The following is a 16,033-nucleotide window of genomic DNA, read 5'->3' as shown; positions in this document are numbered from 1 at the left end:
ACTGAAAGGTCCCAGGTTCAATTCCAGTCAAGGGTATGTACCTTGGTTTCGGGCACATCCCCAGTAGGAGGTGTGCAGGAGACAGCTGATAGATCTCATCGATGCTTCTAACTCTCTATCCCTCTCCCTTCCTCTCTGTAAAAAACCAATAAAATATATTTAACAAAATTACTAATATGGAAAATTTGTTCTGTATGTTTTACCATAATAAAAATATTTCTTTTAAAAAAAGGAGAATTAAAACAGCCTCTTTGATAAGCAGGGATAAAAAATATGAATGATAAAAAGATGGATAAGCAAGGGTAAACAAAAAAGTTGAGCTGAGTAGAGTAATATCAAGAAGAGAAACACAAAAGATCTATAAATAGTTAAAACATAAATGTAATATTTATAATTAAATAATAAATATACATGTATGTGTATATAAGTGTGTGTATGTGTATATTAGTTAATTTTATAGCCAGATGTTTAAGGCAAACTGGAATATCATTTGTTAGGAAAGTATGCAAAAGGCAGAACTATTAAATACCTGTTTCCTTCCATCCCTCTTACCAAGGAAAATGACTCTCATTTTAAAAGCATGAGACAAATACGAATGGGCAAAAAGCATATCACACAACCAGAAAGCATACCATCAGAGAGGGCCTAACTGCTTTATCTGAAACCAAATCAATACCCCTGCGTTCTGAAAATCAGATCTTAGGATTCTTACCCCAAAGCCTCATCATAAAAATAAAAATCACAGCCGCCATTGCCAAACTCTTGTCAGTGGTCTCTAAGGACATGGAGAAGATAACTGTTACAGTCCCAGGGTTCCCGAACTGTGTAGGAAAACACCTTGTGACACTGGGATTCTCAAGGCAAACACATCCCTGACGTCTGTTGGACGAGAGGAAACCGGAGCCCGCGGTAGTTCACAGTTCCAACAATAGATAGCACCACGTTCCTTTCAATCGCATCTTTGTGAAGCAGGTTCCGGCCGCTGGTGGCACAGAAAGCAAGGACCATGTGAAACCCAGGGGGACCATAAAGAAAGCAGCGCCGTTCCTGTGTGCCCCACCGTTAGCACTTCCCTGAGCCCGACGCTCACTGTGCTAAGCTCCTCTAAAGGCAGGAATCCTGTCTGATTTCTCTTTTTAACCCATTTCCTCTGCTGATCCTGCGCTCCCAATCTTAAAGATCACAATTTTAAACAGAGAAACCAAAATGCCTACATCCAGGGAAGAATACTTAGGAATATGCAAGTTTTTTTAAATTATTCAAAATTGGAAGCATTTGAAAAGATCAAGAATGTTTAGCCCAGAGAAGAAGAGACATAACGCAAAGTGTCTGCCAATACGAAGAAAAGTAGGCCAATTCCCAGTGACCAGACTGCCCAGTTTTGCCTGAGGTAGAATTCCTAGACCGTATCTCAGAAACAGGAACAGGTAGCAAAAAGTGCAGCCGCTGCAAATACTTTCACACGAAGTTCCTGGCAGAACCGATCAAAAAATCACTAAGGTTTGGTTTGTTGTAGTGAGTGATGATCTACAGCTGTCACCCAGAGCAATACGCTGGAATCGATGTTGTACATAAATCAATCAATTCTAAGCTAATCAATGGATAATATATATTAACTAAGTGGTCAGTGAAAGCCAGATTGGTGTGTAGACTGTATTTATACACAGGCAATTATGACAGTGGCTCCTCGAGAGCAGCATAAACATCTGGAGGTAGGCTAACATCTCGAGGTACCAATGAACACAGGATACTGAAGGTGAACCACACAGGTACAACGTCTAACTACGTCTCAGTCCTTAGCTACACCTGCCTTTCACCATCTCAACACCCAGTACAGCCCTGGCTGGTGTTGCTCCGTGTTCAAAGCATTGGCCTGTGCACAGAAGGGTCTTGGGTCCGATTCCCAGTCAAGGGCACGTATCTGGGTTGCAGGTTCGTTCCCCGGCCCAAGTTGGGGTGCATGCGAGAGGCAACCAATGGATGTGTCTCTTTCACCTTAATGTTTCTCTCTCTCTCTCTCTCTCTCTCTCTCTCTCTCTCTCTCTCTCTCTCTCTCTCTCCTATTCCCTGTCCCTCCCTTCCACTCTAAAAAGCAATGGAAAATATATCCTCGGATGAGGATTAACAACAACAAAAAAATCCAGTACAGTTGCCGATATCCCATTAGTTCTCTCCCTCTTCCTTAAATAGAAGAGATAGCACCAGCCCAGGCCCGTGGTGACGTGTCCGAATGGTGGCATTTCCTAGTGCTGTGACTCACTACCGTCTCAGGAAGCCCCGAGGAGGACATGCACAGTACACCGTGTGGGAGAGAGCTCCTCGCCATGTGTTTACAGCAGGTATTTCTTAGGAATTCTGAAAAAGGCAAGATACATGATCTTGAAGGAAATATAAAGAATTCATCGGGATGTTATGAGATTGTGGGGCAGCAGGTGACCGCGTGGAGCCAATTCAAGGAACTGGAAAATGGTGCTGAGAAGCCGAAAGATGCTAAGAGATAAGCTTTGGCTCCCAAGAGTTGGAACTAGAAGCACGAGAAACATCTAAACAGTGAGTGCCGGTGAAAACAGAAAGAAAAGAATATCAAATGCAGGGGTTAGTAATAAGCTTTGATAAATATCAATAAGCAACTAATAGCGCAGTGCCCATAAGACTTGTGGGATGGAAGGACACAAAACTCGAGTAAAATATAAATCTTCCATTCGCTCTAGGCAATTGCCTGGAGATGCTGTTGGGTGGAGGGGGGACCGGTCATTTGGCTTAAGCAGTGATGTCCCTCAGTTTTGGGAACATCAGGACTTTGGTCGGCTTCTTGGTGATACTATTTCAACACACCAGTGTCCATTTCCCGTGAGTAATATAATCATATCATCATTTCCCATGACCGAATCAAGGAAAAAGAACACACGTTTCATTTCATGTAATTTTTTTGTTTTTTCATTTCTGACCTACACTTTCTGCCTTGTAGCTGAGCCTGCCGGACGGGTGCTCAGTGGGGAGAGAGAACACGGACCCTCTTCCCCAGGGGCTGGCTCCTCGCACACCAGCCCTGGGCCGGACGGAGCTCACTTACTTTTGCTGCAACCCCACGGGTTGCTGGCATCCAAGTGGCTTGCGCCGGGAACACAAGTGTCGCACGTTGAGCCGGTGACAAATCGTTTACAGAAACAGCGGCCCGTGACCAAGTGACAGGTTTCATTCAAGGCTCCGGAGAGATGACAATTGCAAGGCTGACATCTGAAAACAAGAGAAGTAAACCGTCAAGCGTTCTGATTAATAATTCATGGTAGGAGGCACATATATGGATAACACTGTGGACTAATATGGTCCGTTTTAGCCAACAGGCGGAAAAGGATTCTTAAGTTAAACAAACCACCACGAAATACAACAAAACAGAAAAAAAAAATCTTTTTATCGAAATGCTGTTTATGGTAAACCTCTATGAAGCCTTCTCTTTGGAAGCTAATTAATGGCAACAAAAAAAGTGTTACTCTGCTTTCTTACATGCCCCAGTACATCTCATGGATTATTTTGAATCCAGTTGTTCAACTGAGAATACTGTAAATTTTGCTTTCACACAAAAGCAGTTCTCCTGACAGCTAAAAATTAAGATTACTAGGTCCCCTCCAAATTATCTTTTCAAGTATCTATCAAGTTGTGAAACAGAAAACTGGATGTGATCATCATCGTCTTCCCTAAACATCTTGATATTCTGTATTTGGTTTTATAAAGTCTAAATTTCGCTAAGAAAACAGGTGGCGGAAAACACATTCCAATACTGACAATGTGTGAATAAAAGTTATATTTCCTTTTCTATTTTATGCACTGAATTCACTTATCCGGAGTGGTTGGAAAACAGAGCATTATCCTGATCTTTGAAAAGACGCTAATTAAATAAGTATGAGAGAATTTCACTTCAACTTCGATTTCTTGCTCCTAAAATTGCTTGTAAAAAAAAAAAAGATCACTGTTGTCGCATTTTTGCTACGACAGAAATGAAAACCTGTTTCTTCAAACTCTTAACCTGTGACAATGTCGTCGGTGAGGATGAACGATTTTGATGCCAGGAAGTATTCGAAAAGCAAAAACGGTACCAGTGAGAAGACCACCCACGTTTAGCAGGGACCTTGCATAAGACACACTTAATAAAAACATTATGGATCCTCTACACTTTCTCATGAAGATGCTGGGTGGACAGTTCCTGTACTCACTGCAACTTTAGGGTGTGATCTCTTGGGTAATCCTTCAACACCCTCAAAAAGGCTGATAAAAGCCAGGGCTGCTAGATAAGCTGCAAATTTGTTTTATGGACTACGTCACCTGGGGAATAAATAAGGCACAGTTTCTCTTGGAAAACTACTGTCCTGTAGTTTGCCCTTCTTATGTGGTGGTAGAAGGACATTTTTCCCCTCCTACAAACAACTACATGAAGTCCTTTATGTACAGACATTGCATCAGAACTCCATTTCAAACCGACGTTTTGTTTGGGCTACTTACGTATTAGAAAATTATGCACTGAAATTAAAATGGAATTCCAGAAGCGAAAAAAAAAAACATATTTAATTTGCTCTTCATTTCGTTATGTGCTATTACTTAGAGTAAATTGTTTGTCGGCGTTTTATGTCACATTGGTGAGAAGCAGCAATGAGCGCTTTGCTTTTCCCAGCGTGTGTATTTATCACCACTCCACTCCTGAATAAGTATCTCTTGAGTATTTCAGTTTTTATTACCATTCACTCATGAGACAATCACACTCATTTTATATACAGTACATTTAGAGGAACAGTTTCCAGTGTATAACATAATTCCTTTTCCTTGATGTGGTTCCATTTTCTGCCAGCGACACGCTTAACTCTTAAGTCAGCTCTGTCACTATCCATGGGGTATTGCGTCCTGAGTCTCCACGGAATAAATAAATCGCGTCTTCCGAAAGCACGCAGGGTGGTGAGTAATTAAATGTGACTATTCCTGATGTTATAGTCCCTTATCCCAGCCCTTGTTGTATCTCACTTATCTGACTGGTTATAATTGCACGGCTTCAGTCGGAGGGAGTTTTATGTGAATGGAGTTCACAGGAGACTTTGTGGATATTATCGTTTGTTTCCAGCCCAGAGGACGCTGGGGATAATTTGGTAATTAAGGCTTAAGTAAAACGATTCCTGTGAATTTCTCAGCCGCTCAAATATGATTTTAAACATTTCCAAGACTCTTTAGCAAATAAGCTACAAGTCTGATGTCATTTTAGAAGTTACCACTCCTCCAGAGCACCTCCTAAATGAAATATAGCTCACGTTTATTAAAACAGAATTAAACTTAATAAAGGGAAAGATGTTTTAAGCTTTGGACGAGAAACAGCAAACTCAGATGACTTGTGATATTGATTTTGTCAGGATAAATGGTTTCTGTAATATTAATATAAAGAAACCTTTATTACACTGACTCTCCTGGTGTAGCCAGAGCTTTCCCACAATCTGGTTAAAATCTTCATTTTTCATCCTTATGGGAAAACCTCACTTGCTAAATGGATTTCATAAAGAGTAATCTGTCAAGATGTATATGGATAAACAATTTGTGATGTTTATTGACCAGTTCATTATGGTAAACAAAGCCGGCGGAAGGCTCCGCTCATCTCCGTGCGCGCTCTGCCCGGGGAGAGTTGCCTGGGCCTCGCTGTTCGCTGGACACGATGGGGAAGAAGTTAACTGGCCTCTGTCTCTTAAATCACAAATCTCATCTATTTCACTTTCCCGAGAGCGAGCGTCTTCCCGTGGAACAAACAATGGGAGAAAGAGTTATCCTACTCTGTTCTGTTTTAGAGGCATCGCTAGTAACGAAGGGAATTGCCAGGAACTTCGTCATCGGACGAAGAGCTCCACTAGGAGGTCCGGGGACAGGTGCCAGGAAAAGATCACTTATTGGCGCTGCTCTCCCGATGCCTCCCTTCTGTCTGGGGCCACAACGCAGGGGCACCATCCAATTGACTTCAATGTACCGAGTGACATAAAAACATTCATTGAGGGACCATTATATGCTGGCGCTGGAATAACACTGGAGACGTCAATATGAAAGGACAGAGTTGGCCTTGACCTCAAGAAGCTCATGGTCTAGTGAGACATTAAAAAATAGGACGGGTATTAATGAAGATGTCTGTAGATTCTTTTTGTAATGTTCTTTATTGATTTCAGAGAGGAAGAGAAAGGGAGAGAGAGAGAGAGAGAAAAAAGCAATGAAGAGAGAGTCACTGATTGGCTGCCTCCTGCACACACTGGGGATTGTGCCCACAACCCGGGCATGTGCCCTGACTGGGAATCGAACCATGACCTCCAGGTTCATAGGTGGTCACTCAACCACTGAGCCACGCCAGCCGGGCAATTCTTCAAGGGCACAGGAAATGGGCAACTATCTACTCTGGGGGCAGGGGAGGTGACAGAGAATGGAGTATTAAGAAGAAATCTTGAAATGCTTAATAATTAAATCGGAATAAACCAGGCAAATTAAGGAGGGAGAAAATAGAAAAGGGCAGCAGGAGAGGGTGTCAAATTGTAAGCAAGTCAAGATTTTTAGAGAACAATCTAGAATAGGGACAGATGGAGAGGGGAAGGTAAGGAGAGGGAAGATATTGCTAAAGTAGAACAATTGTGACAGTGGCAGGGAGCGATGGGAAGGAAGGGGTTAGACCTGAGAAGCATTTAGTAAGTAAAATCAGTGGGATGAGGTGGAAAACCTAAAAAGAGAAGCAGAGAAGGGCCTGGAGTTCCTCCCTGTTTTCTCATTTGCTGACGGTCGGATGAAAGGGACACCATTCAGCACCAAGAACAAAGGACGAAGAGACTTCAAATGACTGAAACATTCTAGACAAGAATTACTAATGATCATTAATGAACAGAACAGAAAGAGGCATGAAGGCAAATGGGAGAAATTGGACAAAGACTTTTCTTCCATCCCTAGTCCAAAAACTAGCACACAATGGGGTTCAATACATTTTGTGGAATAAATGACAATGGAGCTGTGCTGAGCCCTTTTTGACTGGCAGAGCTGTCCCCCTGGCTAACCTCTCCTCCAAGGCTGGCTTTCCTCTTACTCCCTAAGGCCAGGGGAGTCTCAGTTGAGTCCTCTGGCACAGGTTCCAGGAGAGCTAGAGCGCCCCCTTGAGAACTTGGTTTTTCCCCGGGGTCAGATTCTATTTCATTTCTGCAGTGGAGGTTCTTAGTATTCCTTCCTCGCAGCCTAATAGCACCCCGATTCTCTTGGCACTGGAATGAGGAATTTGGGGCTTAGAGACCCTCTTTGTGTGAGCTGAAAGCCGTACTCACGTGGCCTATGACTTGCTTTGGCCAAGAGCATAAGGCAAAAATGACCCCGTGGCAGCTCCAGGCAGAGGCCTCGAGTGTCCTTGCACGCTTTTGCTGTCTTTGTGGGGACGCTGCCACGACCAACCAGGGCTTGCTCACATGTGAGCCCATTTACCCCATCACCCACATAATAGGACACTGTCCAAGAGTCATTGAGGGGGCATGAATCTGTGAGAAACCCCCCACCCCCAATGATCCCAGGATCACACCATGGAAGAAAATACATGGACATGCAAATGATTTGCTTCCACCCACGGGAAGTCACTGGTCTGGTTCTCAGAGAAAAATCCAATCCACGGCCGTTGGAATAGATGCATGTGAAGGGACGGCCGGACCCAATCCATAAAGTCGTGCTCAAGTGGAGAAAGTTGGCAGCAAAACCAACAATGATCTGGTCACAGAAAAAAGTTAACGTGTTGCATGTTGTAGAAGTCTGAGCCTTTAGATTCTCTCGCCAGCCTAGACCCCAACTCCCCACTCTCTGAGGAAAATGACAGTTCCATGTATGTCTGCTAGGAAGAGACAAGGAGTGATACATCTGGCCATTTGAAGCTCACACACACACACACACACACACACACACACACACACAAAATACAACTAATTAATAGAGAAGTCATTAGGGAGGAAACCTTTAGGGGTTGTGATGAGTGGGTGATATACAAGAAAAACGGTGGTGGAACAGATGAACGGGGGAGTCCCAGGGGCTGTGGGAAGGAGAATCCTAGTTTCAGGTCAACTTGGGGACAGCGCCCAGGCCCGCCCTGTTACCTACGCATATTAACTACCCACGGAGACGAGGGGAAGATGGCCCATTCTTGTCTCATTGTGTTTGGTTTAGACAAACACCATATCCTTTTTTTTTTTCTTTATTGATTTTTCAGTGGGCAGACGTTTTTTTCTTCATTGTTCTCGGTACTGATTAAATCCGGTTCGCTTTATGTGTCAGAGGTAAATGAGGTGATTTTTGCACTCGGATCGGCTTTTTAGAACGCACGCCCCTTCCTGTGGTAGGGGAAGGAGGAGGAACCGCTTGGGTGAGGAGAGGCGAATGGTTCTCCTGCTTGTTATTGTTGCTTGGGGGGGGCATTTTTGTTGTTGCTGAAGCTTAGGAGCAGAGCCTATTTTAATGTATTTATTTTGCCTTTGGGAGTATAAAAAAAAAGTTTAAAACTCAGGAAGTGCAGTGGTGTATATTAAAGAGAACGTGGAGAAGGGAAGGGATATAAGTAAACTTCGTGGAGGGATTAAATAAGACCCCCCAAAAAATATGAATGGAAAAAGCAGATGAGAAAGTCCATTTCTTTTCCGAACCGATTAAGGGATACTTGTATCTACTCCTTGCTTAGCAATAAAATACTTATAATCCATTGTAGAAGTTTGGAAATTAATGAAATAAATTCATACCTGTAAGCGCACCTACCACAGTACCTGGTTCAAGGTGTATTCAACTGATTTTTAGCTTATTGCCTTTCTGTTTTTGAAAAGTTTCACATCAGGGCATAAATGGATATTTTCCTATACTGCCTGTCTGTATACATTGAGACAATGAGTGAATTTTTCTCTTCAGGAAACAAAAATTCTTTATACTAGATGGAATCCCATATATTTTAGCCATCTTCGTACACATTTTCAAAATAGCCATTGTTAGTATATATTCACAATAGCAACCAGAAGTCATCAAAGAGACTTCAGTATCATTCAGGAAGGGAATGAAAATCATAAAAAGAATAAAATCCATTTTTATCTCTTCTCAATGATGAGCTAAAGTATAAAGCCGAGCGATTCTCACTGTCACATTTGGAAATGCCTTTCCCTGTGACCTTCTGGGCCAGAGGATTTCTTCTCTGAGGATTACCAGTGTCACAGCGGAAAGCGACAGCAGCATCCATCAGTGGCAGAGAAGTCATTCCCTGTGACCCACTGCACCAGGGACACGTCCCCCTGATTGTCTTGGGCCCCTGTGGCCTTGGGGGGCTTTATTCTTGCTGTTCTTTTCAGAGAAGCTACATTGTATATGGTGGCTCTTTTCAGGGGCAGTCTCTGTTCAACATCAGAGCCAGCCCCACTCTATCTGAGCCCACACATAGGTGGGTGGTGGGGACTTGAACGGCGACTTTAAGGTGTATGTCCCTCTTAACAAGACCATGACGGCCTGAGATGGCATGAGACTTTTAATTTCTATTTTTGTAGGAGGTGAGGCAAGTAATGTCAAAAATTAGTTCTGTGTTGGCTCTATTTAAGAACGAAGGCATGAGGGACATTTAAATTTAAAACTCAGAGAGCGGACTAGCCATTGGCCTGGAGGCCATGGTAGAGATCTGAAGAGATAACATTCTGAGAGTCATTAACATGTATCTATTGAGGTGAAATCATACACCTACTTATATACTTTGAAGGGGCACAATAAAGAGAAGTGATCAGTATAAGAGACAGAAACAACAAATCACAGGAGTAAGATCTTACAAGTCAAAGGAAGAGATAATTTTTAAGAAACAGGGTGGACCATAAAATAATGGGCACATTGGAAAACCAGGAGTCCTAAGAAACAACCATAAATCAATTTTCCTTTCATCTCTCACGGATCCTTTAAATATACGACATGGGCAATGCCCCTGCCTGGCATGTGGCTGTAAAGTGAATCAGGAACATAGCCTATCGGATCTTTCTTAACTTATAGGAAGTCCTACAGTTATTTTAAATTGCAAAGCACAAGTTATACAAAAAGAACAAAACTAGGGGCATCACACTGCTTGATTTCAAAATACATTACAAAACTGTGATACTGGAAACAGTATGGTACAGGGCAAGGAGGGGTGTGTAGGTCTCATGACCGGATGAGGACCACAAGGAAGACAGACAGCATGGTGCTGCCTTAGCACCTGTACAAAGGGTGACCCCCAAGTCTAAAGGGGCCTGAGTAGAGAAAATGCTGGAGTTCCTGTGGGTTGCAAAATTAATTAGCAACCAACCAGAAAAGCCATGCAGGTGACTACACTAAAACTGTAGGTAAGAGATACTGAGGGACAGAGATCAGAGATCAATGATGAACGCATGGCAGTACCAACCTCAGTGAAAAGTCAGCTTGCACATGTGTGAGACCAGCAACAGCAGCCTGCTTTGGGGTGTTAGTCCAGTGAATCCCTGACCCCCACTCCCAGCCAGTGCACGAGAGAAGAGGCACACAAAGTAATGCTCTAGACACTAGATCTTAGCCAAAATGCAGACAAGAGAGAATTATGCTCTCAGACGAGCAGAACAATATACCAATGGTAACTGAAGTGCAGCAGCATGGATTAAAAAAATGCTATGTAGTAAGAACAAAAAATTGTTTTAATAAATATTTTAAATATCATGGAAAAGTGTTTTATTTTTAATCACATTGAATTTTAGTAAAAAGCCAAATAAACTGGTTTGAGTTCTTTTTTAGTAATTTAATCTGTCACCCTGTCCACACTCTAATCGAGGTGTTAATGAAGAGTGTAAGGGCCAAAGGAAGGCAGCAGGGACAGTGTGTTGAAAAGAGCCCAATAATCTCAAACCCTTGAATAATTAGCAATTATAATTTTAAACACACACACACACACACACACACACACACACACACACACACATACATACACACAAGAGAAACAGATTTGACTGGTTTATGAGAAACACATACTAGTTGCTTGGAGACAGGAACACCAAAGAATTAATGGATATAGTCCCAACCCGAGATAAACTTATAATCTAACTGGGAGAAAAAGAAACCCTCATGGAATTAGCATTCCAGCTCATCTTCACAAATACAGCAATGACCACAGATGCATGAAAGTAAATGCCCACAGATATACAGGAAATGGGAAGAACATTAAAGACAGTGTAACTTTGAAAACTGATTAATTTATTTTCAGAATGTACTTTACCACGGGGGGGCGGGGGAGAGGGAATCATATCACTGAATATAAAGATAAGTTCCTTATCTGCCAGTCTTTCAATCTAAATTAGAAAGGCAAGGGCAACATAAATGGGTGCAGTAAATTAATAAATAAGCAATAAAGTCGGGGGCCACATAAAACAAGATACAGATATACATGTTACCTATTCTAGCCCTTATATTGTGTGTGTGTGTTGTGTTGTGTGTGTGTGTGTGTGTGTGTGTGTGTGTGTGTGTGTTTTCTTCTAGGGATATTTCTTCACCTGTCTTTCTCCACATTCAAATTGTTAAGTTCTTTAAGGGAAAATAATTTTATCAGGTTAAATATCCCCAGGCCCTAATACTGGGTATATCTATCAATGAATGACAACCTATATATTGGAACTCTAGAAAATATTGAAGAATTACCATTATGTCTAATAAACGCAGGCATCAAAGAGTCAAAAATGTATCAACCAACTAAGCAGGACAGAAAACACTGCATTTTACAAAAGATACTGCCAAACAAAGTCACTGTTGGTTATAAAGGAAGTCATTGTACATATAATTAAATAAAAAAGATTTAATTATTAATTCTCATCAATATTTACCTGCCAGTCTGAGGATCAAATCCAAAGTAAAGGTCCCTACAACGGTCACAACTTAGCCCAGTGGTGGAAGCATCTTGGCAAACGCACTGGCCAGTTCGGCTGTTACAGATGTGATGAGCTGCCCCAGCTGTGCGGCAGGAACAGGGCAGGCAGCCAGAGGCATTGCCCGGAGAGATATAAAAACCTGGAATAAAAAAGTGAAGATAGTTTATATATGCTTCCTAGCCAGTCGTTTCTTTAAACGGTAACATTTTGATTACATCAAAACGCAGAACACTCTGTAGGGGCACTAAATGAATTCCCAATACAAATGTGCTTATAGCTGTGCTTAGCTCTTGTGTCAATTAGCACCAAAGCGAGGCCGAGTCAATGATTGGCATTGTACCTGCTATCTTTGTACCCAGGCACCTAAAACTCAGTGCACTGAAAACCTACTTCATGACCTTCCTTTAACCTCTTCATTTTAACAAATGGCATCACCATCTCTTCAGATACTCAACCTAGAACCCTGAAACATCCTTGCTAGGAGAGCCAATAGAATACAAGACACCGGTTAAATTTGAATTTCTAATGACTTTTTTAGTAAAAGTATGTTCTATCTGATATTTGCTTATATTTAAAAATTACCTGAAATTCATGAAAGAAGGTGAATAGATTAGCCAAAGAACATGTATGCATAATCCACAGACACAGACAACAGTGGGGTGAAGGCCAGAGGGAACAGGGGCTGGATGGAGGTGGGCAAAGTGAGGGGAAATGGGGACACTGTAACAGTGTCAGAAATAAAAGTAGTTTAAAATACCTGAAATAATGTATTTTTTGTTAAAACTGGCAACTAACTTGCATCCTTCACTTCCCCTGGCTTCGTGTAGCTAATGACTAAGTCAATGGGTATTGTCTTCTAAGCATTTTACTCTCCTCTCCATCCCTGCTGTCACCTCCCTAGTTCAAGTCACCACCAAGTTTTTCATACTTAACACTGTATCCCAGAGGCTATGGTAAGAGCTTCATATTCATGACCTCAATTGGTTCTCTCAGCAATGCTAGTAATTCAGGCATTATTATTATTATACCTGATATATAACTTATAAAACTGGAGGTTAGAAAGATTAACAAACTTTTCTAAAATGATGGACAAACAGCGGAATCCAGATTCAAACCCGGCATCTCAGCTTGAGTTACCTCAACCAATGATATCTTTCCTGTCCCCCTCAGTCTATTCTTCATATTGTAGCCAGAACAGCCTTTTTCCAAGTATAATTTCAACATCTCATTCCTCTATTTAAAATAATTTAATGACTTTCTATTTCTTTAGGAATAAAATACCAAAATCCCTAACACGCCCTTTATTCCTCCATCCAGGTCCCACCTCTCTCTCCAGCTTCAGTTCGCTGCTCATCACTAGCTCAGTCTGCTCCACACTTCCTTCTTCTCTTGATACCTCACAGCCTTTTCCAGGGGGTTCTGTCTGCTGAAATGACTTTGACCCCCTTTTCTGTTTAGCTCATTCCTCACAAAACAGGTCTTGTGACTTCCTTGAGAAACCTAAGCTAGGCCAGCTTAGGCATGCCTGTCACAGCTTCACAGCATCCTACTTATTTCCTTTGGAAATTATAAATGAAAATTATAATCTCACTAGGGGCCCAGTGCACAAAATTCTGCACTGGGAGCGGGGGGGAGGCCTTAGCCCGGCCTGAGCCTCTCGCAGTCCAGGAGCCCTTGGGGGATGCCCAACTGCGTTAAGCACCTGCTCCCTGGTGGTCAATGCACATCATAGCAACCGGTTGTTCCCTCGTTTGGTCTATTTGCATATTAGCCTTTTGTTATATAGGATTTCCCCCAGACTGTTTTCTCCATAAAGGCAGGAATCACAATGGATTAGCTCATCACTGTCTCCCCAGCATCCAGTAGAGTGTTGGTCACAAAGTAGGCAAAAAAATATACCCAATTATTAAAACAGGCATCGATTCCCACAAGTACTATATTTTTAAACCCACATAATTTAAATTAAGCATGCACCCATTTTTATCATAGCAAAAAGAAAGAAAAATAGCATTCACAAATATTGTCAAAGTTACTTCAAATTTCCTGGACCTAGAAAAGGTGGAAGTCCACAGTTATAAAATTAAAAGGGATATGGGAATTTGAATGATGGAGTAGGCAAATGAAAGAGAAACCATTCTTGGTGTTGACATGTGTGTTTCTGCATGTATATGCATATGTACATATGAACATACACATATACACACATGCATAATGTTAAGAAATTTTAATGAAAAAAATTGGGGGAGGGATTTCAGAGGGAGTCTAATGAATAAAGTTCTGGCAAATGAAAAGGAATTGTACAATTGTCGTGGTCACGAATTTAAAGGTATAAAATATCAGTGATCCCGAAAGAGAGAAAGAGCATGCGCACTGAGTAAATCCATACTGTGTCACCTATTCTTGAGGGAGGAACAAAAGGTAATTGCAACACTGCAAGACTCATTTAAGGCTTTTGCTGAAAACAAGCCATTCTTTCACAGCCATCACCAATGGGCTTATCTTCCAGTCCCTGCACAGTCTCTCTTACAAAGCTTCAGGAATAGTAAAATAGAAAAGATGGAGCTCAAGGAGAATGAAAAATGAAGCTCCAAATCTGTGCCATTCAGTTGGAAAGAACAAATACTGTCACTTTTATTGTAATTTACAACTAGACTATGTCATTTGCTTCTTTGCATCCACTGACAGCAATTCTCTTTATACATATGCATTTTTCCAGAAAAAACAAATGGCCATGCCAATTAACGTGTATACTCGCATCTGATTTATCATGTGACCAAAGTCACAAATTTGGGAGACTTTGATTTTGGATTCAAGATCACTGGGGCTGTGATTCTGGGTACTTTTCTTCCTGTGAAGGTACCTAGGTCCTTAAATCCATGACGATAGCATCATGAATGTACTAACAGCTCTCCAATTTGGATAAATTGCACATTAGCAGAGATACTTAGAAGCAGAATTAACTTAGACTTACTGCAATAGCTTTGAGCCACAGAGAATTCTAGAACGATTAAGGATAATTTTTACAAGAAATGATTTATGAGGTAACTCTGTAAGGACCAGGAGGGTCCATTTTGGTGCAGAAGATTGGGATGTCCACGTTTTGGAGAATAAAGAACAACGAAAAAATAGGAAAAAACAGAGATAGCACGCAGAGGAGAACAAACAAAGGTATTAAAACACCTCGGGGGGCTGCAACCTAGAGGTAGAGCTTCAAGGAAAAGATTACATTGGAATTGTGGGGGGCTAATTCCCCTCCTCCTCTCAGGAGCATGATTATAGAGGCTAATCCCACCAGTATTTCAGTTGTCCTAATTTTAAGCGGTTCTAATTAGGATGACTCAGGTACCTTCCTGTCCAATGATCACCTCTTGCCTTACCTGAACAGACCATTGCCTTTCCCTTTATGACTTCCCACTGTAGAAAACACCATTTCCCCTTCCCTCCTCCCCACGCTTCAACTCCTGGGTGCAGCTCAAAGATAAGTGACCTTAATGTCTCGCCTTGAACTCAATGCATTTCTGATCTCCCTCCATTAGCTCCACTTTATGTTCCCCATCTTTGTGTCTGTGTCGTTTTCACTGATCTCTTTGAGATTTCTTTCCAAGAATGATTTTGTGCCGCATACTTAACACGAAGCCCAGTCGTTAGGCCAATGCCATGCCCTTATACCTTGTGTAGTGCTGCGAGCTTACATGTCTATGGCACAAATCAGCCCGCTCGAGGTTATTATCGCCCCCCCGTTTCATTTCAGCTAACCCCTGGTCCCAAGCAAGACTAGTCTCCTGTGGGAGACAATGTGTTTTGCAGCTAAAGCAAAAAAGTCACCCGGATCATAAAATCCCGTTGCTTTATCTTGGAGAAGGTTTACAGAATGCTTAGAGTTCAAAGTTATTAGCCAGGCAGCCGGTATTATCTCCTGTCGTGGTTATTTGCACAACACAGTACCTGTCTTGGGCATAAAAGAAGAGCCCATTTCCAGGCAATGTTCCTCCCGAGGACCATGAACAACTAGGCTTTACCGAGGTCTTAAAATGGGAGAAAGAAAACAAGTTTAACCTCTAGGCCTTATTCCAAAAAGGAGGGCAGAGCCCAGGATAAGCACTAATTATAAGCCATTTAGAAGTAAC

General features: G+C 41.9%; 1 protein-coding gene across 1 annotated transcript in view; it reads right to left on the bottom strand.

The window, feature by feature from the left end:
- The window catches only part of USH2A (usherin), a 407,070-nt gene that overhangs the window by 321,375 nt on the left and 69,662 nt on the right, over positions 1-16,033 (bottom strand). Inside the window, exons 13-14 of the mRNA XM_054712927.1 lie at positions 11,862-12,045; positions 3,074-3,237 (exon numbers count right to left, since the gene is read on the bottom strand). Coding sequence (XP_054568902.1) covers positions 3,074-3,237; positions 11,862-12,045 — 348 coding nt within the window. The remainder of the gene's footprint in view (positions 1-3,073; positions 3,238-11,861; positions 12,046-16,033) is intronic.

This window comes from Eptesicus fuscus, chromosome 24 (assembly GCF_027574615.1).
Source record: "Eptesicus fuscus isolate TK198812 chromosome 24, DD_ASM_mEF_20220401, whole genome shotgun sequence".
Taxonomy (NCBI): domain Eukaryota; kingdom Metazoa; phylum Chordata; class Mammalia; order Chiroptera; family Vespertilionidae; genus Eptesicus; species Eptesicus fuscus.
Note: the sequence above shows the minus strand (reverse complement) of the source record. Positions and strands in the feature narration are given on the sequence as shown.